We start from the raw sequence: 25,833 nt of genomic DNA on the forward strand, positions 1-25,833 counted from the left end.
GGTAAGAACGAAGTATACTTTATTCAAAAAAACAAAAAAAAAATCAGAAAAAATCCACCTTCGTTTTCAATCTCCAAGTCTTTGTTTTCTGTTTTTGCTATAGCTTTCATTTCCTGTGATAAGGAAACACCATGAGATACGATTTTTTATCAACACTTTTCTTTGCTTGTTAATCTTAAAGGTCATTCACAGTGACTGGAAAAACGGGGGTTCGGAGAAGTTCTCTTGCTTGCTTTCTTTTGTTGGTCCTTTTTCGCTTTTTGTTTCCTCCTTTCTTTCCCCCCTAATAAGAGAGAAAAAATTAACATTTTCTTAACCAGCAGCAAGAATTAACAAGGCGAATAGCACGTGCTAATTCAAAGACCTATGCCTCTATCAATCAATATAGGCTTTGCCATGCATCGTGCTCTGAGAAAACGCATTGTTGTTTTTCCATCTTTCCATCTTACACACTCTCTACAATTTCTCGAGAATCAAAAACATCAAACGTAATCATCAATTTCATAAAATTATACTCATGTATACTCATGTTTAAGCAGAGCTTTTTTTTAATTTTTTCCTTTTTTTTTTTTTTCAAATCTAAAAAGCAATTTTTTCCAAGACATCTATCTATTAACAGAATAAGAAACTTGCCAAAATAAAGGGAGAAAGTGATTCTCCTCCTCTTCCTTTTTTCGTCTATTTTTTCTTTGCTCTTTTTTTTTTTCTATACAATTTATGGGTCATATGGTCCAAAGTATTCAAACTTGACATCAATATTCTTCTTGCCCAAGTATTCCCTAATTGTCTTCATGTATGGTCTTGGACCCAACAAGTAAACATCCTCGCCATTTGAGACGTATGCGTCCAAGTCAGAGAGTTCAAGAGCTCTGTCAAATACTTGTGCGCCTTCAATGGATGATTTGTGGCCCTCGCTAAAGTACTCAATAATGTTCAATTTACCTGGGTTGGTTTTGGAAAGTTGCGACAAGTAAGAACCAAATGCTCTTGACTCATCGCTTCTGTTAGAGTAGAGCAAATTAATCTTTTCAACCCCATCAGCAAGAGCAGCCAGGATGATGGGAATAAATGGTGTGATACCAATACCACCACACAACAAGGTTAAAACTGGTGCCTTCTTTTCATAAACAAAATTACCATTTGGTGGTGCAACTTTCAAAATGTCGCCAACCTTTAAGGTCTCATGAATAAAACCAGAAACGATACCATCTGGCAATCTTCTCACTGAAATACGATACTCATTGTCTTTGGGGATCTGCGAGATGGAGTACTCTCTAGATTTTTCAAACTCAGAGTCTGGCGTCTTCCAACGAAGACAAACGTACTGACCTGGTTTTGCTGCACCAATATTTGAGCCGTCAGCAGGAGTAAAGTAAACCGACTTGACTTCGGCATTCTCATCTTCAATCTTGGTGACTTTGAACTCTTTGAAATCCTGCCATGGCTCTTGAGCATATTGCTTGGCCTCCAAGTCAATCAAGATTGCAGCCAAGTTGCCATAGGCAATGGACCAAGCCTCGACAAAGTCTTTAGTGCACACGTCAGGGGGCAAGAGTTCACCCATAGTCTCAATCAAGCATGTACCAACAATGGGATAGTGTTCTGCTTTAACCTGCAAACCAACGTGCTTGGCAACAATTTGTTGAACAAATCCCAAGAGTGGGGTCAAGTCTTCAATGTTTTTGGCATATTGCAAGAGAGAAAAGGCAAGAATCTTTGGTTGTCTCAACAACTTTTGATCTGTTTGGTTAAAGAATGGCTTAACTTCATCGTAGCCACTAAGCATCTTGGTGTAAAACTTTTGGGTAAGGGTTTCACCAGCTTGTTCCAAGATTGGCACTGTGCTCTTAATGAGTGCGATTTGCTCGGGGGTCAAATCCTTTTGTTCGTAAATCTGAGTCATCACTAGTATTAATTTGTAGAGTCTGGCAAAAAAGAAAAAAAAAAAGGGGAAAAACACTTGTTTAGTTGAGGATGTGGTATATCCAAAGAAGTTGGTAGATTTGAAAGTAGATAATGAGGGGGGGGGGGGATAATGATTAGAAACTGGATTTGTAAAAGGTCGAGTAGAAGGGAAATTCACACTCCTTATATATAGCTATTTTATTTATATACATATTTTTTTTTGGTCCTGAGACGATTGCAAAAAATGGCAAAAGTAGGAAAAAGGAATATCAAAAATAAACGTGAAATAAAAATAACTCAAATCGTGATTAAAGACGCATGCATGAGGTTGAACTCAGTTAGCTCAGCTTAGCTCAGCTTAGCTTAGTTCAACTCAGCCCAGCCCAGCTCTAAGCTTTAAATTGGGGTTACAGAACAGAAGAACAATAAATAATATATGAAATTTCGCGTGCTTCTGTACTTACCAGTGACTGCTGCACATCACTTGCAGCATTCACAGTCACAAGTAATGGTAATTTTGGCATTTGGCAATGTTGTCTAAAATCTAAAGGTGAAAAAAGAAGTAAAATTCCCTCGAAAAGAAGTCAGTTGTATTAATAATAACAATAATAATATTAGTAGTAGTAGTACAAGTAGTAGGAAGCATATGAATGACCGGTTAAACCCGTGGGGAGGATAATGCAATGAATAAACCATGGGCCGTTTTCTTCTTTTTCCTCTTTTTCCTCTTTTTCTTCTCCATTTTTTTTTATTGTTCTACTTTTAGCCATGGCAGATCTCGGGAAAAATCGCGCGTTTTGAGCCCAAGCAAAATTCATTTAAAGAAGTAACAAACACTATAGTATGGTTCTTTGTTTCGAAATAAATATATTGAGAGAAGGAGATGCAAAATAGACTATCCACGACCAATAAGCACCAAGCATCGACCCATATTTCCATCAGCACTCTAGCCCCTCTATCTCTTCTTTTTCTTTCTTTTTTTATTAAGTTGTGCTAAATCAGTCGATTTGTTTCTGGTAAGTTTTTTTTAACTTTCTATTCCAAACAAACCTGTTTAATTAGTTAAGAAAAACCAAAAAAAAAAAAATAAAGATCTCCATCCTTTTCCCTCTTAATCCGATACACTCCAAGTATTTGATATTTTACTTGATATTTGAAAGTAGCTCATGTAACAAAATAAAGCGATGAATTAGTAATAATAGCATTGACCAAGGATTAAAGCCACGATGCAAGAGACAAAGCAAAGGGGAACAAAAGAAAAAAAAAAGACTTAAGTGCATAACCGGCAAAAGTAGGGAGTGCAAAATGCTTGTATAATTCCGTGAGTGACAAAAAAAAAAAAATATGCTTGAATCATCCAAACCTCACCACTTCACAAAACCGTAATTCAACGATGACAAGTCGTTAGCAAAAGTAGCAAAAATAACCCCAATCGAGCAAACCTACTTCATTTTTTGCAAAGTAATATTATATCTAGAAGGAGTAAAGAACTGAATGTGTTGCGAGGAGAAAAGAGGAAGAGAAGTTAGGAGGTGTAAAAACGGGAGTAGACATAGTGAATTACCATGTACAAAATATTAGACCTTTATCAAACCTAAATATTAGTGCGATATTTGAAGAATGAACTCACTTTGAAAGGAGATTTAGACCCACTAACCAACAAACCAACCTTAACAGTTATAAGGATTCATTACTCCACTGTTATTTCTTTACTTTAGATTATTTTATTAATGCAAGGAAAAGTATGAAAACAAAAGAAACAGCCAACCAGAACAAATAATAATAATAATAATAATAATAAAAAGAAATAAACATTAACACCACCGTGCAAAAAAAAAAAAAAAACAAAAAAGAAACTAGAGTATGTGGTTGGCTCTCCCTTGGTATCTCGTAAACATTGTACAACAAAAAAGACTCTATAGCTACAGACTTTGGCAAATGAGCTGATGTTTTGTATTATCACCAAAAATGCTAGACGAATGTATAAGAATCTCATTTCGAAGCCAACTAAAAAGGTGCAGACACAAACGTTGGCAAAAATCATTGAACCATCACGAAAGAAAAAGTGTCCTCTGATCCCTTCAAAGTATTGGGAGAAAGTAGTCATAAACCACCAATGAGACAAGAGGGATTTGTAAGCCATCCCTCATCCAACTCTTGGACAATAGAATGTCTAAATGCGTACAAAAACGGAACTAACATTTCTTTTTCTTTTTGAATACACAAAAACAATACTCGCAGAAGTAGGAGGGGAAGGGGGGGGAAAGCAGAGAGCCAAAGAATAAAAAAAAATAAAAATGGCAAGAAAAGTGGCCTGACATATTTCTGTTTGTCTCAAACAACAGAAAGAAGAGATGGCAGAACAACCACTTTATAATTTTTTCGTTCTACTTTTTTGTTTTTGCACCAGTACCAGACTTCAACACACATTACATTTGAAAGCTAACAAGAAGACGTACTTCTCCAAACGTTGGCATATTTCAGTTGTAACAACGGCAATTTGCATCGAGAAAAAGAACAAAAAGAAAAAGGAAACAACTTGGGCAAAACCATTAAGCGAATACTTTAGGGGAATTTCATGATTAGAGACAAAAAAAAATGCTCCTCCTCTTAAAGCTTTTCTACAACACTCTACTTTCTCTTCCTTCCCCCATCCCCCCATCCCCCCATCCCTCATGTACCCGTATTTCCCTTTTCTTTCAATTCTCCATTCTAGATTTGTGTTGACATATCCTCTTTTCCCATCAAAGTGAATGACTCTGCCAAAATACGCTCTAATTGCAAAAAGTAAACCCGAGAAGAAGAGAAAACATACCCACACACACACACAAAAAAAAAAAGAAGAGAAAAGAGAAGGAAAGGAAAGGAAAGAAAAGAAAAAAGAAATTCCGAGATTTTCCGAAGCCGTTTTCCAGCACCCGTATATCATCACTCTTTTCGGGGAATTTCGTTACATTTCATTTTGCAACTTCTTGATAAAATTGAAACACTTTACAAAGCAAAAATATCTAAACATGACCCTTAATATAGTCATGGTCAATGAAGCTGATCAAAGCAAAAAAGCATGAAGAGAAGGTGAAAAGAAAAACAATCAATCGTATTTACTCAACCTACCTCCTTGCTACTAGCCATTCCCCGCTAGCCTATTATGTTACTTTACGTATTTTCATTTAATATTCAGTCTCAAAGTATTCTACAATCCTTTGCAACACACCTCATATATACAAAAACAATCTATAATAACCAAAAGAAAAAAATATATGCCAAACAAACATGAAATAAATCTTAAAAAAAAAAAATCAAAAGTCATGTGAAAACAACCCTTCTCCTACTCCTCCTCCCCCCTCCTTCCCCCCTCATCCCACAATTTTCCAAATCTATTTCTTAGAAATCTTCAACCTTGAATACCACTTTACCATCATCCTCGCGCAACTGCTTGACATATTTCTTATAATCTTTCCTCCAGTCAATAATATGGTCAACTTTAAACTTCAATTGCTCATCAAGCACTAACTGCAAAGCTTCTTGACACCAGCTTTGCTTAATCTTTAAATAGATCTCTTCATAATAGTAATACGTAGTCCACGTGTTTAGCAAACTACTAGTCCATCCCTTGGTCCATGGGTTAGTTACCCCTTGCTCAGTAAAATCAATAAGCTTATCTATATTATACGAAGGTTCTCGCAAGTAAAATTTGCACCCACTAACAACAACTGAACCATACTTTTTGGGTTTAAGAATCCTGGTGAGAAATGGGAGTTTTGTTGAAGCTTGAAATAACTTTTCAATCGAAACCAGAATGTTTTGCTTAAACGGCAAGTTCAACGACTCAATCTCATGAAGCTTGGTAGACGTGCTTTGGAAATACTTTTTACATCCAATCAAATCAATAAACAAATCGAGCTTGTAATCATTAATGTTGGACTCATTGATAAGCTGCTGAGAATCACGTGGCACCAAAAGTGCATCAATAACTTCGGTGGCAAAGAAATCGGGTTTCTTATAAGCAACAGGAACACGCTCACCAGGGAAAAACAACCCATCGTTGAACATATCAAACGTAATGCACTTGATTCTTTTGGTACGCGATGGATCGTAATATTTTTTGTTGAAATATGCTACAAGTTGCTCCATATAACTCTGCGACTTGTCGCGAATTACCAAAATAAGGTTGATATAGTCAAGAATGGGGTATTGTGACAAAAGGATCTGCGTTACAGTAATACCAATATTGGTATCGCCTCCATTAATCAAAATGTTGGCGCTCTTGCTCTTTTTGTTCAAATACTGAAGCATTTGTTTAGCACGATTGTAAAGCAATGATATAGCCGATAATTTAGCCAACGGCGGCATATCTTCATTTAATGATAGTTGGCCAACTTGTGATGTAACATTGTCTAAGCTTTCATCACCGTCAGCCTCCACTTGCCCCTGTTCCTGTCCCTGTTCTTGCTCTTGTTCATCTTCTCCATCGTCAACTTTAAACTGTTTATTCTGCTCCACGCCAATTAAGTTAATATCCACTTTCTCAATCTTCTTCATCGTTTCCTCATCAACCTTGATCAACACATCTCTACCTGGATAAACCAATTGACTTGTGCTCAATGCCCCACGTCTACTTGAAGGATCAATCATCCCAAACACGAAATCACCTACGGCATATTTTTTTCCAGTACTCGAACCAACATTTGTAATGACTCCGGCAAATTCATAACCCAAACCAACCTTGACATTACTGAAATTCATCAAGTACTGGTTGATTTTGCTCAAGTCAAAAGAGTTCAAACTGGAATACTTGACGTCAACAATCACACTATCTGAACTTGGTGGAAGATCAATGGTTGTATAATGGAACTGCAACTCGGTCTCCTTATTTTGCACAGATATGTCCTTAACATCAAAGAATTTCAACTTGCTCAAATCGGGCAAATCAGATAAACGAAAATGACTGTTTGGGCGCAACTGCTTCTGCTTCATTTTCTTGGTATCTTGCTGCTGCGATGCATCTACTGGTTTGGGTGGAGGTGCAGCATTCTTCTTTTCAAGATACGCTAATTCTGGAGGAATTCTATGGAAAGGTGAGGATTTAAGCTCTGCCTCTTCTTTCTTCTTGATTGCAGCATGGTGTTCACGGAGATCTTCAACAGGCGGAGGAGCAAAACCAACGGACTTTTTTGGTTTTGATTTTGAATTTGAATTTGATTTGCTAGTAGACAATGAAGAAGCAAGATCAGAAGATTCCGATTGTTCCGATTGTTCCGATGGCCCAACAGTAACTTGGTCAATGGTACTTTCATTGGTTTGCTCATAAGATGGAGGTTGTGATGGCAATACTGTGGCATCATCGTTACCAGCAAGCTCGTGATCAGAGGGAGCAATTGGCTCTGCAGCCTGTACTTGTGCTTGTTCTGTTGTTTGTTCTAATGTTTGTTCTGATGTTTGTTCTGATGTTTGTTCTGATGTTTGTTCTGCTGTTTGCTGTTGCTCTGGAGTTGATTCGGCTACAAAAGAATGGTTTAAATCTGGGGTAGTTGTAGGACTATCTTCCTGGTCCCCAAGTCTAACTTTTGTCTCTTGATCCTTTTGCTCTGTGGAAGACATTGTTATCTAAGATCCTTTATCAATATGTCGAACTAAAAAAAGAAAAAGAAAAAGAAAAAGAAAAAGAAAAAGAAAGAACAAAAAAAAGAGAAGAAGAAGATAAATATAAAAAAATGTAATTTATTGATATAATGGTTAGTGTAAGAAATTTAAATTGTTGTAGATAATTAGTTCCAAAAGGATGAGTTATTTAAATCTGGACCTTTCAAATCTAATAACCGATGCGCAATGAGAGAAAAGAGCATAAGCTAAGTCCGATCCCATGTCTAGTTCGCACAGGTCGTGTGTCTATGTTTGTGTTTGCGCACGTGAAATCAGGGATTGAGCGATTAGAGGTTAAAAAAAAAGATAAAGGAGCAAGAGGAAATTAAAGTAGACACATTGAGTAGTAGTTGGGAAACGCGATTTAAACCCATCTAATCAATTACAAACAGAGAAAAAAGAACGAGCCAAAAGAAAAGAAGAAATAAATAAAACTAAATAAAAATACAAATACATATAATAAGGGAAAAGGAAAAGGATAATAAACATCCTTGTAGATAATCAAGAAAATATAATAAAATATAATAAAATAAAATAAAATAAAATCCACAGCCGCAGGATTCATGAGCCACAAGGTGCAAATCAATTGGAGTTGAAAAGTTGCAAGACTGAGAAATTGAAAATATTATTGACTTGGGTTAAAAAAGAAGGATTTAAATAGAATTTTCTTCTCTTGTCTGTTTACATCGAAAAAAAATTAGTGATATTAAGAGCAGCAGCAGCAGCAACAGCAGCAGCAATTTCACCATATTCATCACGGCCACCACTTTGACAACTTTCACCACTGCCACACTGTCCATAAATCTCGATAAAATATAATCGAGTCAAGTACGATTATAAATAATGTGGATCGTTCCAACAATTTGCAACACATTCATTCTATTGCTATCACTCCTAGGGATCCAATACCACTTGAACATTTTCAAATATCCACTCTACCTCACAATCCCATTAACATTAGGTGTATACATTCCATTATCAATCATCTTTACCCTACCCACCGACTATGTGCTACACAACATCAAAGCCACTGATAAATTATCCTGGATCAATATGCCAGACAAGGTGATTCTATACATTTGGAAGTCCAACTACTGGACCACATTTATCCTCACCTGGTTGATCTTACCAATGTTGCTAGAGTATTACAGATCGGGACACAAGGATACTATCCGCAAGATCAAGGACTCAATCCGAGAAAATATCAAGTTCCAACTCATTATGCTCGGTGTCTCGCTCATAGGGTTGATTTACCTTCTCATTGAAGTAAAGTTGAGTTTCAACCACTTGAAGTTGATGGTAATTGCATTGTCGCATATATACACACTCATATTGGCTACATGGCTTATGGGACACGGCTTAACCAACATTCCACGAAACAAGTGGATACAGGGCTCTGTTATTCTGAACTTGAACCACAACTACTTGAGAGTTCCAAAACTCGTGGACGAATTGGAAGACACAAAAATCTCATTTAGAGAGGATGTACTCAAGGTGATTGTCCTAAAGCAAAACTATACATCGTCATCAGAGGAAGACTTTCAATTTAGAGACTGGATCATCAAGTTGTACGACTCAATACCGGGAGATATCAAAGAGCACGTGGAAAAACAGTACCTTCACGATAATACCACCATTGACAGAGACCAGCTCACAGAACAGTATATGACAAAATTGAACGCGCTGTTTAAAATGAATTTGCATAGACTAATTGGATACCAGTCTGAATTCAACAGACTTGTTTCCAAGATCATACGTCTCGAAGATGTTCTCAATGCTGTGTCGACGAGGGAGTTGCGATTTAGAGTGGACAATTACCGTGTATTGTGGTCACCTAAATTCAACTTTATTTATTGGACATACATCCAGCCATGGGCAAACAGAATATGGTCGATTGTACTTGCCACAATCTCCTTGATCATCTTGCAATCAGAGTTTTTCCATTCAACAAAACTATCATTGCTCAACGTCTTGATCTACACTACAGGCATGAACAAGTACCCCTTGTTACAATTTGTCGTGTCCTCGTGCATATTCTCTTACATGCTCTTTGCAGCGCTCAATTCCTTGACCCAGCTCAAGATTTTCAACATGTATCACTTGATCCCAAGAAACTCGGACCCTGTGCTGGCATGTTGGTATGTGATGTATATTGCGAGATTGACCATCCCATTGAGTTACAATTTCATTACACTTTTCGTCAGTCGAGAGTCAATCTTTGAGACATGGTATGGTGAGTCTGTTCATTTAACAGGTCTTTTCAATTTGTTGAACAACTGGATTCCCAGATTGATCTTGATCCCAGTGCTCTTGACATTTTTCCATGTTTATGATAAGTTGAAGAAAAAATTGGGATTCGGAAGCGACTTTGATGCATGGATTTTATTCGACGAAGACAACGAGGCCCAAGATGATAATGATTTGGGCAAGCGATCTGATTTGCTTATAGTTGAAGCCAAGAGGATTATTGCGAGAGAAATGACAAAAAGAGAACAACAATTGCGTCCATTCCACTTGACCAACAATTCTGCTGCCGACGAGATTGACCCAGCAGATATCAACTATGAGCGCAATAGACGGCAATTTACCGAGAGCATCAACAATCGTATTGATAGTATTCCTTTTGAAAATGTGGAGGACGAAGAATCGATATATTACAACGGCACGGTGAATGCACCGCAAAATGGATTCTGGGGAAGAGTCAGCAACACTGTGAATGGAATACTTGGAAGAGACCAGAGGGGGTTTGGCCTGCAAAGACGGCCATACACTGATGAGCCATTGGATGATTTCAACTATGACGACGATGCTCGTGAGAATCCTACATTATAGACCATGCATAGCGACCTTTAAGTTTCCTCGACACCCTGACTCCCGATTTGCTTACAAACTTATTGTTTTTAGTATTGCCTTTAGATAGCAGTTTTAATTTTTTGAAATAAAAAACATTTGTTGATATGCTTGTAACTCTTTTTTTGCCTCTTCTAGTTTTTCTTTTTTTCTTTTTTCTTTTTTTCCCTTTTTCCTAGTAAAGTAGCAAATGGTCGACTTAAACTTTACCAGTAATGTTTGTATAGAATGGTTTGTATTCTACCAAAAAATGAGAGAGAGAAGGAAAGGTATGCAAAAGCATGGACATTGATGTCCGCGTGCGGCACAAAAAAGAGGGAGATCAAGAGAGAAGAAATTAAAAAAAAAAAAAAAAAGAGAGAGAGAGAATACCTGTCAATATTTTAAATGTGCGGGGCGAAGAAGGAGGGGTACTGAAAGAGAGACTCGTGTTTCCGATAAGGAGCAAACGTAGCACCCGTTGAAACGCCAATTTTATCAATAATCCCGGGTGGTGGTGGTTGTTTTTTTTTTTTTTTTTTTGCTTTTTCAAATTTTATTTTCCACAAACTACACTTTGCTTTCCACGTCTTCATTCGCTTCATTATCAATTTTTTGAATAATGTCAAGTAGGTTTCTTAGTCGGCCTCACAGTGTGTACAAGCATGGACTATTTTCGAATCACAGACATCTATCCGATTCTGTTGTGTTTACTGCAGTAGATAGGTCTCCAAATTTACCACTTGCAACTACACAACCTTTGAAGCAAGGAAAGCTCCGGGTTCCTCTCCTCAAATCGCCGTCGCATTTGGGCCACTTCACTAGTCGAGTCAATCGCCCTTACAATGAGGACAAGTACAGTGCCAAGGTTCTCAACATCAATGGTCAAGAGATTATCAACTTTAACATCTTTGATGGACATGGGGGAGATGAGTGCAGTACTTTTCTTGCTGAGAATTTGTCGGCAAGTGTTGAAGCTTATGTAAATGGAAAAAGCGATATAGGTGAAGGCAAAGAAGAATTGGTAAAGAAATATGCAAAGAATGTTGGAGGGTACTGGAAACGATGGTACAAGCATCGTGAGAAGGCATTCACAGCCTGGAATAAGAACAAAATTAACCTCAAGCACTTTGAAAAAGAACTAGAAAAAGTGGATTTGAATCTTCGAATACCATTGAGTTATCTCGCGCTTGACTATGACTTTTGTTCGAGCACGCCAAAGTCGGGATCTACATGTACATCAGCATTCTTGCAGACTATATATACAAATCAAACCCTGCAATTTCAACCATTTTACGAAAACTTTTATTTCAACAGGAAAACCATTTCCTTATTGACCATAGCACATATTGGAGACACGCGTGCCATTCTCGTGGACAAAAACGGACTTGCCAATGGTCTCACTGCAGACCACCATCCTCTGGACCCCGAGGAATCTCAACGTTTGCGTAGATATGCAGCCAATTTCTTTATGGCAGACTCTTTTGGGGAAGAGCGGTTTATTGCATTGGCCAATACTCGTGCATTTGGCGACGTTGATTATAAGGAGGTTGGTGTGACAGCAGAGCCGGACTTTGCCCAGTTTGTTATTGGTGACTCGCATGAAATCAATACGCACCTCACGGATGAGGAAATCAAAAAGTATACCGTTGGTGGATTGGGAGGCGATGAGTGCTTCTTGATATTGTGCAGCGATGGGGTTACCAATGTGCTCACTGACCAGGAGATTGCAGACATTGTCATGACTACCTATAGAATGAGCGGACACTCGAAAGCATCCCCACAGAAATGTGCAAACGAAGTAGTCAAGTTTGTTGAATATGTTGGAGGTGATGACAATGCAACAGTTTTGGTAGTAAGGTTGAATGGATGGGGGCAATGGCCTAATATAGACAGAACTGGGGAGTTGAGACAAAGCAGGTTGGATTACAACCCAAGACGAGGCAGCGGGTAGAGGAGAGATATAAAGTGAACTGAGCTGGTGCTCTAGAGTTAAAGATAGATTGAAAGTTAGCTAGAGCAAGGCTAGGTCTTATTATAGTAATAAGCTTAGAATGTAAAGATAGCCAAATAAAACCCAATGGGGTCACATTCCAATAAGAACATGGCATGGCCATTTTTTGCTTTTTGCTTTTACAAAACTGCACCAGTTGCACAGTCCAATAAAACTTTTCGATTTAACTCTATTCCTATATTCATACTCATGTTCCGGAATATACCTGTATATATACAATATTTGTTTTTTCTTTTCATCTCCATATCTTGTGTTCTCTATGCAAATGTGCATGAAAAGTATCCATTTCGTTTCCTAGTCCACTTTCATTCCCCAACTTAATATGTATTGCAATCCATTAATTCTTGGAGTACTTGTAAACGAATCTCTTTCTCGTGGGTGCAAACTCTCCTAACCTACAACCAACCATATCGTCTCTTATCTCCACTTCGACGTAGTCCTTACCATTATGAATCTCAAATTTCAATCCAACAAATTGTGGGATGATGGTACAGCTTCGTGCTTTTGTCCTGATTGGGATATTGTGTTTGACGGCTTTCGCAATGGGAAGAGGCACAATGTGTGGTCCCTTCCACACAGACCTTCCTAGACTTCTTACAGTTGGGTGCATTTGAAGTTGTATAAGGTTTTAAAGTGTTGCGGTGTTGGGGGTGTTGGGGGTGTTGGATTGTAAATGTTTTGAGATGTTGGTGGTGACAGAGTTATCTTGATTTATCCAGTTCTTTAGTATTTTTCACTGTGATCTTTCTATTTCATTCTGCGGATGAAGAGAGAGAGAGAGAGAAAAAAAAATCAAAAAAAAAAACAAAAATATCGAGTATTAGAAGCAAGACGAGTGAACAAAAGCTTGTTACTACAACGAGACTGGATGTTATACCTGATGCAAACATGGGGACAAGTTGGTTTTTTTGACTACAGCTACGGGTGTATTTACCAGAATCACTCGGTAGTTTTGTTTAATTTCTGTATTTTGTTTTTTGTTTTTTGTTTCTTGTTTTTTGCTCGTTTATTTCTTTTACAGATAATGAGTAGACACTATGTGTGAACAGCCAAATCTTGATTCCATTTTTTTACACATTGGCTTTGTGAAAGATATCTCCTGACACACCGACTTTATATATTGATAGTAAAAATTTAATTTGGAGGGTAAAGAGAAGATACGCTGGTGTATAGAAAAACGAGTACCAACCCTCTTTCCGTTATTCTTCCAACCTTTTTTGCCTCTGGTGTTCCCTTGTGGCTTTACAACTCGTGAAAGAATTTATTGCTATGATACTGTGGTAAGTAGTGTAAAAGCTAGGCGCGCCAGAACCAGGTGAGAAATCCATGTGGTATCCAGATAATTTTTTGACACAAAGATGCGCAGAGAGATTCTTGCAAACAAAGAATGAGATGCCCTACATACCATATCAACTATAACACAGTAACCCAATGTTTGGCGTGCGTTATGATCCAGAGGAGAGTCTGCTGACTCCGACTTTATATCACAATGGTAGGTTTCTGCCGAACTTGAAGAAACGAAAGCGCAGAGTTCAGGACCATGATGTTGATGATGATGATGTTGTTGTTTTTGATAATGACAAGGATGAAGAAGAAATGAACAAGGAGAAGAAAGAGGAGGAAGAGGAAGAGGAGGAAGAGGAGGAGGAAACTGATAATAAAAGTGAAAGTGGAAGTGAAAGTGAAAGTGGAAGTGAAAGTGAAAGTGAAAGTGAAAGTGAAAGTGAAAGTGATGTTGATGGAAAACACATGAAAGAAGAGCTCGAAGACAAGGATGATGCAATGGAGGTGGATACGATAATCGAAGACAACGAGTACAGCGGTAAACACAAATCCATATTTGACAAGTTCAAACTGTCAGTAACAAGGACTGTCAATGATGACGTGGTTCATTCAAGCAGAGACGAAGAAGAAGATTTTCAGAAACAGAGTGGTAATAGAGAAGAAGAGAAAGGAGAAGGAGAAGAAGAAGAGGTTGTGGAAACACAAGACTTGGCGCCATTGCCGCAACCTCAGTTACCACGGGACAGGAAACTAAACTCAAGCACCCAGCATTCTGCAAATCTTGATTGGTTGACAACACCGGAATATATCGCCATTGCTGATACAAAACCTTTCTCCGAGTTTCCTCTTTCGCCATTCATGCATGAAAACCTAGAGTCTTTAGGATTTGAGAACGCTTTTGCCGTCCAGGTTGGTGTATTGAGCAAATTGTTGCCCGAAATTCAAGCCAACAAGTTGAGACCTGATGCATTTGGTGATGTGTTGGTGAACGCCTCAACAGGTTCAGGTAAAACTTTAGCGTATTCCATTCCCATAATCGAGAGTCTCAAGGACAGGGTGGTGCCGCGCGTTAGAGCCATAGTTCTTGTACCAACCAAGCCATTGATCAATCAGGTTAGAGCAACAATGTTACAGTTGGCACTGGGGACTAATTTGAACATAGTCAGTTTAAAAAACGATATATCAATACGTGAAGAGAGCGAGCGGTTGATAGAGCTGGTTCCGGATGTTGTTATCAGCACTCCTGGAAGGTTGGTTGAGCATTTGGCGATGGATTCGATATCTCTTTCGAGCTTGAGATACTTAGTTGTGGATGAAGCCGATAGGTTACTTAACCAATCTTTCCAGAACTGGTCGCAAATTTTAATTAGCAAGATTCATCTGCAACAAGTTTACGATGTTGCCAACGTGTGGAGCTTGAAAGTACAAAAGTTCATATTCTCGGCAACGCTCACAACAGATGCAGGAAAATTAGCTAGTTTGGATTTTCACAACCCTCGACTCTTGATTGTGAATGACTCTCAAAGGCTTGTTAATGAGCTCTTTTCAGTGCCGGCAATGCTATCCGAATATAAGCTCAATTTTGGAGTTGCCAAGAGTTCTCTTAAGCCACTTATACTTGCAAAGTTTTTAATTGCTCAGGAAAAGCTATCGGATGTGTTGGTGTTTACAAAGTCCAACGAGTCCTCCATCAGATTGTGTACCCTCTTGCAAGCCATTTTTGACCGCATATGTCTGCAAGAAAAAGTGAAGGTTGGTTTCATGAACCTGACCAACAATCGTACCTCACTACGCTCAAAAATCTTGAAGGACTTTACTTCTCAAAAAATCAACATCTTGGTGGCGACTGACTTGATTGCAAGAGGTCTAGATGTGACATCAATCAAGGATGTTGTCAATTACGACTTGCTGAACTCGTCAAGAGAATATGTGCATAGAGTTGGAAGAACGGCAAGAGCAAATCAAGCAGGTAATGCGTACAATTTGGTCTTTGGTAAGGGTGAAGAAAAATGGTTCAAGACCATTTCCAGTGAAGTGAGCAGGAACAATGATGTCAAGGATGTAGAGGTTAATTTGAAGCAACTCATATCTGATGAAGACGAAAAGTTATATCAAGAAGCGTTACAAAGTTTGCAAGACCAAGTACGAAAGTAGTACTGCATATTCTGGAACCAAACTTTATGTCTGTCATGTGTAGCTGCAACTATTCTGCCATGTCTCTACTATAATATATACTTTGGTGGTCAATTTGCAAATAAATAATAGATGAAAATGAAAAAGGAATATGAGGAATGTAAAGGATAATTTGTATTTGCTTAAGCGGTCGTATAAGCCGCACATGACCATTACTTTTCTTGCTCCCATATTTCCTCACCACTCACCTTTATCCTCCCCTTTGCTTAGTAAACTCCACAAAACGCAAAGAAAACCAAAGAATAAAAATAAAAATAAAAATAAAAAGAAACTTAAAAAGGGAAAAGAATAGGCTGCAAGATTTCAATCCCACCTTTTTTTTTTAAAAAGTATAACCCCGTCTATCACTATAAAAATAAGACACACATATATACATTTACAAATTCTATTTTTAACAAGATTAATTATTCTCAATCTCTTTAGCTTACATTCGTCCTTTTCAACTAAAGTCACCACCACCACCACCGCCATTACCAAAACCAAATGTCTACTGATGTACCTCTTGAAGGTGTTCAGGTATTTGATCAAATAGACTTGGAAAAGGATATCACAAATAGAGCAAACAAGCTATTGATAATAAAAGATGTGGAGCAAGATGAGAAGAGGTTGGAAAAAGCAACCAAAGACTTGAATACTACCATCAAACATATGAACCAACTAACCTCACGGCTATCGCATTCACGAACAAAGATTAGTGAGAAAGGGTATCTCAAGGAGCAGATCAAATGGCTTGAGGAGAATGAGTTTAGTCCAAGACAAAAGGATCTTGAGGAGATTAAAGCGCGTTTGGAACTGAATAAAAACGCGTTGAGTGAGCTGCATCAGCAACAGGAGCAAACACAAGAACTGCGAAATCTGGATGGCAAATCTGTTGTAGATGGAGGCGGTCGTATGCCAGATGAGACGGAGCGCGAATACCTTATCAGGATTGGAAAGATTACAGCATTTGGTAACGAAAACACGTTTGAGCTGGTGGATGATGGCAATGAGAAGCAACAAAGTCACGTCTTTTTAAGAAAGCCAGGATTCGACAATGATATTGAAAAACTAGACTTTGGGGTTTCTAGTAACGTTGGTGTCAGCGAAAGCGAAAATGAGGATATCAAGAAAGAAGTGGTGGTTAATGAAGAAAAAGGAGAAAGAGGACAAAAGTCAAAGGATGAGGATGACTTAGATTACCTTCAAGATGATGAAGAAGAAGAAGAAGAAGAAGAAGAAGAAATAATTGAGGAAGAGAATGAAGAAAAGGAACTAAGAAATATTGATGATGGAAATGAGGCTCGATATCAGAAACGGCTAGCGGAGTGGGTAAAAAAACGGTCGAGCTTGCGAAGGTCTGGTGAGCATTCCGATGTGGATTCCAGTGAGCCTGAATGGCGGAAACCACATCCTTCAATCGCTGATGCAAAATTAAACGACACATTTAAACTCCCAGGAGATATATATCCTTCATTGTTTGACTACCAAAAGACCTGCGTCCAGTGGTTGTGGGAGTTGTATCTGCAGAAAACTGGTGGAATCATCGGTGATGAGATGGGACTCGGAAAGACCATCCAGATAATCTCATTTATAGCTGGGTTGCATTACTCGGGCTTATTGGAAAAGCCTGTGCTTGTTGTTGTACCAGCTACTGTTTTAAATCAATGGGTGAATGAGTTTCATCGTTGGTGGCCACCGTTGAGGTGTGTGATTTTACACAGTATCGGGTCGGGAATGTCCAAAGATAAGAAGATTAGCGAAGAGAAATTAGAGGAGTTTATGGAGGATTGGGATCCCAAAACATCAAAATCATCATTAAAAGGGATTAAATCACAGATTAACGCAAGGGAGATTTTAGATAAAGTACAGGAAAAGGGACACGTCCTAGTCACAACTTATGTTGGGTTACGAATGTACTCAAAGTACATATTGCCTAGACAATGGGGATATTGCATACTTGACGAGGGTCACAAGATCAGAAACCCTGATTCAGATATTTCATTGACATGTAAACAAATCAAGACAGTCAATCGAGTCATTTTGTCGGGTACCCCAATACAAAATAACCTAACAGAGCTTTGGTCATTGTTTGACTTTGTTTTTCCTGGTCGACTAGGTACTTTGCCCGTGTTTGAGCAGCAATTCTCGGTACCCATCAAGATTGGTGGGTATGCAAACTCAAACAATTTGCAGGTTAAAACGGCGTACAAATGTGCGGTTGTGTTGAGAGACTTGATATCGCCATACTTGTTGAGACGACTCAAAAAAGACGTGGCGCAGGATTTGCCTAAAAAGAATGAGATGGTGTTGTTTGTGAGATTGACAAAAGAACAGCAAGAGCTTTATGAAAAATTTCTTGATAGCGAAGAGATGGACTCTATAGTGAAGGGAAAGAGGAACGTATTGGTAGGGGTAGACACGTTGCGAAAGATTTGCAATCACCCGGATTTAATTTATCGTGAAGCTTTAATGCACAGAGCAAACTATGGAGATCCATCAAAGTCTGGTAAGATGCAAGTGTTGAAAAACCTTTTGCAGTTGTGGCAGAGCGAAGATCACAAGACATTACTATTTTGTCAAACAAGACAGATGTTGGACATTTTGGAAAAGTTTGTTGCCAACTTGCACCTTTTGGGTGATGAATCCAAGAAGTTCAATTACTTACGAATGGATGGCAACACACCAATCTCGAGGCGACAGCAGTTGGTGGATACTTTTAATAATTCCCCTGACTTGCATGTCTTTTTGTTGACCACAAAAGTGGGTGGATTAGGTGTCAATCTTACTGGTGCTGATCGAGTGATTATTTATGACCCAGATTGGAACCCATCAACGGATATCCAGGCTAGAGAAAGAGCGTGGCGATTGGGCCAGAAAAAAGATATAACAATCTACCGATTAATGACAACCGGTTCCATTGAGGAGAAGATCTATCATCGACAAATCTTCAAGACTTTTTTGCAGAATAAAATCCATAAGGATCCAAAACAACGACGACTTTTTAAGAACAGCGATTTGCACGATTTGTTTTCTTTGGGTGATCAAACGGAGCAAGGTACTGAAACCGGTGATATGTTTAATGCAGCAACTGAGGAAAAGTATGGTGGATCCAAGATTCGGAAATCAACATCTTTAGTGAAGAAGAAATATAAAAACGATGACGATTTTTATCAAGTTGCAAAAATCACTGGAGTATCCAAACTTGACAAATTTGCTGACGGTGAAGATGAGGATCAAGCGAACAACAAGGGCCATAGTGTTACTGGTGGAGGTAGACGCAGTGCTCGTGCTCTTCGTGATAATGATAATGGTAGTAATAATAATAATAATGATGATGATGATGACAGCAGGTTTATTAAAGGAATCTTTTCACAAAGTGGGGTTCATAGTACCATTAAGCACGATGATATAGTGAACTCCAACGACCACGAAGTTAGTATTGTTGAACAAGAAGCAAACAAGTATGCAAGCCAAGCTGTAGCAGCTTTGAAGGAGTCTAGACAAAATGCTAGAAAGACAAAGATTGGTACACCAACATGGACAGGACGATTTGGTAGTGCTGGAAAATTGCAGGGATCGCCCTTTGGCGGTGTAAAGAAAAGGAAAATCAACGGTCGGCAGTCGTCAGCATCGGCAACACCACCACAACCACAACCACAACCACCACCATCATCATCATCATCAGCCACTATTCTTGAAAACTTGAGAAAAGTGAATGGTTTAAAGCAGAAAGGTCATAACGATAAGGAAAGTTTGAATCGACAGAAGATGGTGGAGAAGTTAATCACTTATTTGGGGAACCAAGAAGAACATTTTAGCACGTCAAATGCAATTATCAAAGGCAACAATCTCAAGTTGGTTTCAGATGACGATATGATTTTGATCAGATCGATGTTGAGGGAAATCGCTGATTGGGATGGTGTGAAAAAAGGTTGGAAGTTGAAAGAACAGTTTGTAAATGTATAATTTAATGAGAATACGGTAATTAAAAAAATAAACTGTAAAAGATTTATAAGCGGATCAAGTACATTTAAAATATTGAATTTAGAATAATTTTTTTATCCGAGACTCGGGCCGATTCCACTCATGCATGACAAATCTTGTATTTATCTTGAAACTTTAAATCAACAATGAATATTGGAAAACGTTGCGATAAAAGAACCAAGAGGAAAAAAAAGTCTTGAATTTTCGTTCCTAGCACCAGAATTCTGTTTGCTCTATTTTATTTCTTCCTGCTTTTTTGTTTTATTTTGTTTCCGTTTTTTCTTTTTTTTTTTTTGCTTGCTTTGTTTATTGTTTTCTTTGCCAAGGCATGTTTCAAGCAATTAGAAGGTTTGGTATTAGACCCAGAAACAATTCACCAATCCAATGGAGTCTCACTGACCACGTTCCATCTCCTGCTTTTGATACCGGGTGCACATACTGCCAGCCTCTGTCGTTTCCATCAGACAAGCAAATTGATTATGAACGACCGTTGAACAAGAGCTCTGCAATTCCAATAAAGCATGTTATGGTTCTCACTACAAAAGACAACAAGATGGACCAGTTTGAGTCACGAATCGAGGATTGGAAGGGGACATTGGCGAATGAGATCCAAAAATTGAAAACATCCAACAAGAAACTTCACCTAGCTGAAGGTACATCAATCTCTAGTATAGTTCTTCAGAGCCACAATTTGGTGTTACGAGAGTTTGGAGTCAATGCAGATAATGCAAATGAGCAGTTGGTGTTTATATACCCTGAGATGAAGGCCGTAAAGTTTGATATTGCCCATACCGATCAGTTTAGAAAGAAATATATTTCACTGAAAAGACGACAACCAGTGTATAATCCATTTGTTAAAGTAACGGAGAATGATGAAATTGGTAATGAAGAAGATGACGGAGTTATTGTTGAGTCAAAAAATTTTAAAGAGTATAAAGTAGAAAAGGATTTGATTGTTACTTGTGGTCACACAAAACGAGATATAAGATGTGGTGAGCTTGGACCTTTGATTACAGCGGAGTTTGATAAAGTTTTGACAAAAGAAAAGGTTAGAGATCAGTTTTACGTAGGTCAAATAACCCATATCGGTGGACATGCGTTTGCTGGGAATGTCTTGTATTACCCTAAGGAGTGTGAAAGTTCCCGGGATTTTATATGGTACGGCCGTGTATTTCCTAAAGATGTGCAGGGTCTAGTTGAAGAAACCGTGAATGGTAAAAGAGTGATTAAAGGGTTATTTCGTGGAGATTTAAACCATTTTGTAAAAAAATAGAAACGAAAAGAAAAGAAAAGAAAAGAATTAAAAAAAGAGTTATAGTTGTTAAATTGTAAATAGATATTTAATTTTATAGAGTTTTACGTAAAGACCAACTTTATCAACTGATGTCTTGCACCAAATTAGGAGGCATCATGTGGAACCGAGGGGAAACGGGGGGGGGGGGGGGGGGGGGGTCAGCATTTTGGAAACTTAGAACCAAAAGTCAACAATGTCTGAGTCGCTAGTATACTTGGCCTGTGCGAGACCGATTTTGTTTGACTCGAGATTGTACGAAACATAAGCGCTTCTCAAAAATGAATCTCCAAGGAGACTGGCACCACTCGACAGGGCAACGATTCTTGTGAAGCACTCACCGTCTACAACGTCAAATAGCTCGGACAAAGGAACTGTTATATTGACACTGCCAAAGTTAAATGTGAAAGTTGGCAGGTTGTTTGCTGAAATTTGAGAACATTCAATTACACCTTCTTGACTCAATCCCAATTCCTTGTTGATTGCATCAACCAAAGGTTGTCCTAACAAAATGTACGTGGTCCCGCTATCAAGTGCTACTGGCTCATTCATAGCAATTACCTGGCCCTTAGGGGTTGTGATGGAGTTCAAAGTGACACCTAACCATGTGAAATTAGCGGCATCCAAGATTGCCAACTCACCAGAGTATTTGGCTTTATCGACACCGCCAAAAAGAAAGCTTCCAGATGACTCTGGGTATTTCAAATACATTGAATATGCTACAGTGTCAATTATTCCTGCATCTTTCAAGGCAAATGGGAAATTATTGTAGTGAGCTGGGGTTGATTCCATGCTTATCTTCCCCACACCAAACAAACCATATTTTCTGGGCATCTGAGACATCAACCCAAATTCCAATTGCGGGACCTTGGTTCCATCTGCAAAATAGTAATCGTCTTTACCGAAAGTACCTTTCACTACTGTCCCATCTTCATACGATGCAGTAATAGGAATAGAAAGATCGTGAAATGTAGTCGACTCGCTCGGATCAAAAACTCCACCGGATAAACAGTTGTGTCCCTCACAATTCACGCCGGCTTTTGGAATCACCAAATCCGAACTACCAGTATCTACCGAGACATTTAAAACTTGTTTGTTCGAGCCAAGCGAGATACTTGCCAAATATGAGGCGTCGAAATATTCTGCATCAATAGTTTCGTCCCTTTTAAGCCCTGTAGCAGTATTATTGTTTCGAACCACATCAAAATCGAGTGAAAACACTTTAGGTTGCCTTTTTTCCAAAGGGGTAGCAGCTACTAGGGAAATGGAGGCAAAAGCAAAAGCAGCAGTGGCTGTAACAACAGCTGTATAGGGCCAATTAGTAAATTTGATTGCCATTATCAGTTGAGTAAAGGTAGTAACAGTTTTTGAAAGTGATATTTCGTTTGCATTTGCAATCAATCCATCGATGTCTTTACTTTTAACAAATTCTTTGGCAATAAACATACCTATTTATATAGTGTATGGATAACAATAGGTACAACAACGTGGTATTGCGATGAACGGACAACGTTGCTGAACAGCATTGTTAGTCTTTAGTTGCTCAAGGGTTTGAAACTAATTTCAAATTTTATCATTGGTAACTAATTTATCCAATGGATTATTATCAGTAATCATTCGTGAAATCTAAAGTTGAATTCCAAAGGAGTCAAAGCAAGTGTACTTCGGAAAAAAAAATGTATGGTTACGAGAATCATTTGTTTGGAAAACTATTGTACCAACCATGAAATTCAACAACGACTATTGTAGATTTCAAACAATCAAAAAAATCAAAAAATCGGAAAAATAAATAATAAAAGAAAGAAAGAGGGAAAGAAAAAGGCGTCAAGAGTTGAACCAAAAAAAAACCAACAAATTAAGGAAACCTCATAGTTTCTTTTGCTAAGTCATCTTTTCAAGTCCCACGAGCCTCGAAAAATACAAAATTTAAAGTCAAGTACGTGGGCAAGTTTTGTTTTCTTCCCTTCTGTCTTTTTTTTTTCTTTTTTTTCTTTTTTCCCTTCTTCCTATCTGTTTTTTGTTTTATTGTTTGTCAATTTGTATATTTATGTTTGTATTCACACATGACCAACCACAACTAATGAAAGAAGAACAAAAGTAGTTCGGCGTAAAACTTGGTATTTTCCATCTAGTTGCAATGGCGAATATACTTTTGCACTTGGTTTATTTTGACTCTTTTTCTCTTATCAAAAAAGAAAACGATAAAAACGATAGAAAAAAAAAAACACGGCAATCAGCATTCACTTTAGTCAAAACCAACCATCTCTATAATCATCGACCTAGGAGGAGTCAGTTCTTATTGCAAAAACAAAGAAACAAAGATGAAGAGGCAACTTATCCAATATGGCGAGCTCATTCAGACAATAGGATTGTTCTGCTTACAATGGTTATGAAGACCTGTATAGCTTATCAACTCTTGGTCAACAACTGAAGCTGGAACGCCGTTTATACCTTTATCTAGTACACGAGGTAAAACAACTAAACTTGCCACATGTGTATCGTTTTCCTTTAACTTGATCGATTGTGATTGATCTTTTCTCTATACTTGTTTAATACCGACAGTTGGTGTGATAAGACACGGCACTGAATTGAAGGGAAACCAAAAAAATCAAAAAAACCAAAAAGAACAACAAGGACAAGAACCCAAACCCCTTTTGCAAGCCGAAAAACTGCAGCACAAAGTCGGGCCTTTTATACATCCTTTTTTCTTCCCTCTCTCTCTCTCTTTCTTCTCTCTCTCTCTCTCTCTCTCTTCCCCGTGGCTCTTTCTCGGCCTTGCCTATTCTCGGTCACTGTATCGGTTTTCATTCCTTTTAGCTCCTTTTGGGCCGCGCACTCGAATTGAACTGCCGAAAGTGTTGGAAACAAGCCCAAACTGTACATTTCAAGTACTTGTTCATATTAACTGGACATATTAGATGTTGCTAGAATGGTTATTGTTCTTGATTTGCACTCAATTCTTTTTTTCAAAAAGGTTTTAAAGCAACTGCTATTTTTTTATTCCAATTTTTTTCACTCTATCACTTTAATTTTTACAATTATTTCGCTTTAAAAGCAAAACAAACTGTTTTTTTTTACCAAAAAAAAATCAATTATCTACATAAAATACCTACAAGTCATCTCTTTGATAAATATAAATTGCCACGATTTTAACTAGATTGTTTACCTTTAGTAAATGTAGCTAAATCATTATTACAAATTTCTTATTAGATGGGTTACTTTGCAAAGGTGGGAAAAGAACTTTACAAATAAAACTTATATACTGATCTTAAGTAAGTCACGTGATATTTATCTTTTGTATAAAAATAACTGTTATAATAGTCAGTAACAGCTTTGATAGTTAATAGTAGACCCAGGTAGTGCACTTTGTACCTCAAATACCATAGCATAGATCACAAGCACAACTCAAAGTGGAAGCGCAAATTACAAAACCTTTTTATATCGGAAAAGAAAAAAGGAGGAGCTTTTGCAGAGAGAAAGAGAGAGAGAAAGAGAGAGAGAAAGAGAGAGAGAAAGAGAGAGAGAAAGAGAGAGGCAATGTGGTGATAATATCTCGCAAAGTGTGCCACAATATCTTTATCTATCTCAAACTACGGTCATCCAAATTTTACACCTTTAGACTACCAACACATTTAACATCAACATTTAACATCAACATTTAACATCAACATCATCACAATACACTTTTTTTTTTCTTTTCAAGCACAAGATTAATTTGCACTTGTAACTTTCGACACATACACACATATACTTACTACTTCTGTTTATTAGTATATTTGTAATTCCATCCTCGCCACAAGATCAGAACACAGATTCCACAGTTATTATACAATGAGTCGCCATCCTGCACCCGCCACCGCTGTCAAACTAGTTCTATTAGGTGAAGCAGCTGTTGGTAAATCATCGCTTGTTTTGCGATTTGTTTCGAATGACTTTCAAGAAAATAAGGAACCTACAATTGGTGCCGCCTTCCTAACGCAAAAATGCACGATTGGAGATCGCACCATCAAATACGAGATCTGGGACACTGCCGGACAAGAGAGATTTGCTTCGTTGGCACCAATGTACTATCGAAATGCTCAGGCAGCTATAGTTGTTTACGATATCACGAAACCCGCATCTTTTATCAAGGCAAGACACTGGGTTAAAGAGCTACACGAACAAGCCAACAGGGATATCATAATAGCATTGGTGGGTAACAAGTACGATCTAGTAGAGGACGAACCTGAACTGGAGTCGGCAGCAGAGGGAAACACCGATCTGTTGCGTAAAGTGAGCAAAGAAGAGGGCCAAGCCTTAGCAGACGAAGAAGGCTTGTTGTTCTTTGAAACAAGTGCCAAAACCTCATACAATGTTAATGACGTGTTTGTCGCCATTGGTGGTAAAATACCCGAAACCAATCTGTCAAGAGGCGCACAGGAATCCACGAATGAAGGTGGAAGAATCGATTTGAGCACAAACCCCAATGCCGGTGCAACCAGATCCACATGTTGTTGAGCAATTAAAATTAAAGGAAGGTTAGTGATAATAGTAGGAGTAGAGAGCATTGTTTGTAGTAGAGAATAAGTTATGAAAATGACAAGTTTAATTTTTTTTTTTATAAAAAAAATATAAAGAATCAATTTTATAGAAAACAAACTATCAAGAATTTGGATCAATATGAGATGCAATATATGGGAAACAAGAAATATGAGAACTACAAGACATGGGA

At 38.1% G+C, this 25,833-nt stretch overlaps 10 protein-coding genes across 10 annotated transcripts; 6 read left to right on the forward strand and 4 right to left on the reverse strand. All coding sequences in view use genetic code 12, as the record gives it.

The window, feature by feature from the left end:
* Positions 1-715: 715 nt before the first annotated feature.
* Positions 716-1,903, reverse strand: YHB1 (Nitric oxide oxidoreductase; the record flags this gene model as incomplete). The annotated part of the gene is made up of 1 exon (XM_001523513.2): positions 716-1,903. One exon carries the CDS (start codon positions 1,901-1,903, stop codon positions 716-718), a length of 1,188 nt encoding a protein of 395 aa, XP_001523563.2.
* Positions 1,904-5,289: 3,386 nt separating this feature from the next.
* On the reverse strand, positions 5,290-7,506 carry PVL30_002510 (uncharacterized protein; the record flags this gene model as incomplete). The annotated part of the gene is made up of 1 exon (XM_001523514.2): positions 5,290-7,506. The coding sequence occupies one exon, from the start codon at positions 7,504-7,506 to the stop codon at positions 5,290-5,292; it is 2,217 nt and encodes a 738-aa protein (XP_001523564.2).
* Positions 7,507-8,391: 885 nt separating this feature from the next.
* Positions 8,392-10,380, forward strand: PVL30_002511 (uncharacterized protein; the record flags this gene model as incomplete). The annotated part of the gene is made up of 1 exon (XM_001523515.2): positions 8,392-10,380. One exon carries the CDS (start codon positions 8,392-8,394, stop codon positions 10,378-10,380), a length of 1,989 nt encoding a protein of 662 aa, XP_001523565.2.
* Positions 10,381-10,999: 619 nt separating this feature from the next.
* On the forward strand, positions 11,000-12,331 carry PTC6 (Protein phosphatase 2C 6; the record flags this gene model as incomplete). The annotated part of the gene is made up of 1 exon (XM_001523517.2): positions 11,000-12,331. One exon carries the CDS (start codon positions 11,000-11,002, stop codon positions 12,329-12,331), a length of 1,332 nt encoding a protein of 443 aa, XP_001523567.2.
* A 397-nt stretch (positions 12,332-12,728) lies between these two features.
* Positions 12,729-13,001, reverse strand: RSM19 (mitochondrial ribosomal small subunit component; the record flags this gene model as incomplete). The annotated part of the gene is made up of 1 exon (XM_001523518.1): positions 12,729-13,001. One exon carries the CDS (start codon positions 12,999-13,001, stop codon positions 12,729-12,731), a length of 273 nt encoding a protein of 90 aa, XP_001523568.1.
* An 821-nt stretch (positions 13,002-13,822) lies between these two features.
* Positions 13,823-15,829, forward strand: DBP6 (ATP-dependent RNA helicase dbp6; the record flags this gene model as incomplete). The annotated part of the gene is made up of 1 exon (XM_001523519.2): positions 13,823-15,829. The coding sequence occupies one exon, from the start codon at positions 13,823-13,825 to the stop codon at positions 15,827-15,829; it is 2,007 nt and encodes a 668-aa protein (XP_001523569.2).
* A 522-nt stretch (positions 15,830-16,351) lies between these two features.
* On the forward strand, positions 16,352-19,813 carry rhp26 (DNA repair protein rhp26; the record flags this gene model as incomplete). The annotated part of the gene is made up of 1 exon (XM_001523520.2): positions 16,352-19,813. The coding sequence occupies one exon, from the start codon at positions 16,352-16,354 to the stop codon at positions 19,811-19,813; it is 3,462 nt and encodes a 1,153-aa protein (XP_001523570.2).
* Positions 19,814-20,159: 346 nt separating this feature from the next.
* Positions 20,160-21,104, forward strand: AIM32 (Altered inheritance of mitochondria protein 32; the record flags this gene model as incomplete). The annotated part of the gene is made up of 1 exon (XM_001523521.2): positions 20,160-21,104. The coding sequence occupies one exon, from the start codon at positions 20,160-20,162 to the stop codon at positions 21,102-21,104; it is 945 nt and encodes a 314-aa protein (XP_001523571.2).
* A 195-nt stretch (positions 21,105-21,299) lies between these two features.
* Positions 21,300-22,460, reverse strand: PVL30_002517 (uncharacterized protein; the record flags this gene model as incomplete). The annotated part of the gene is made up of 1 exon (XM_001523522.2): positions 21,300-22,460. The coding sequence occupies one exon, from the start codon at positions 22,458-22,460 to the stop codon at positions 21,300-21,302; it is 1,161 nt and encodes a 386-aa protein (XP_001523572.2).
* Positions 22,461-24,953: 2,493 nt separating this feature from the next.
* VPS21 (Vacuolar protein sorting-associated protein 21) lies at positions 24,954-25,619 on the forward strand (the record flags this gene model as incomplete). Its single annotated transcript, XM_001523523.1, has 1 exon — positions 24,954-25,619. The coding sequence occupies one exon, from the start codon at positions 24,954-24,956 to the stop codon at positions 25,617-25,619; it is 666 nt and encodes a 221-aa protein (XP_001523573.2).
* Positions 25,620-25,833: the final 214 nt, after the last annotated feature.

Source organism: Lodderomyces elongisporus, chromosome 3, assembly GCF_030384665.1.
Source record: "Lodderomyces elongisporus chromosome 3, complete sequence".
Lineage (NCBI taxonomy): Eukaryota > Fungi > Ascomycota > Pichiomycetes > Serinales > Debaryomycetaceae > Lodderomyces > Lodderomyces elongisporus.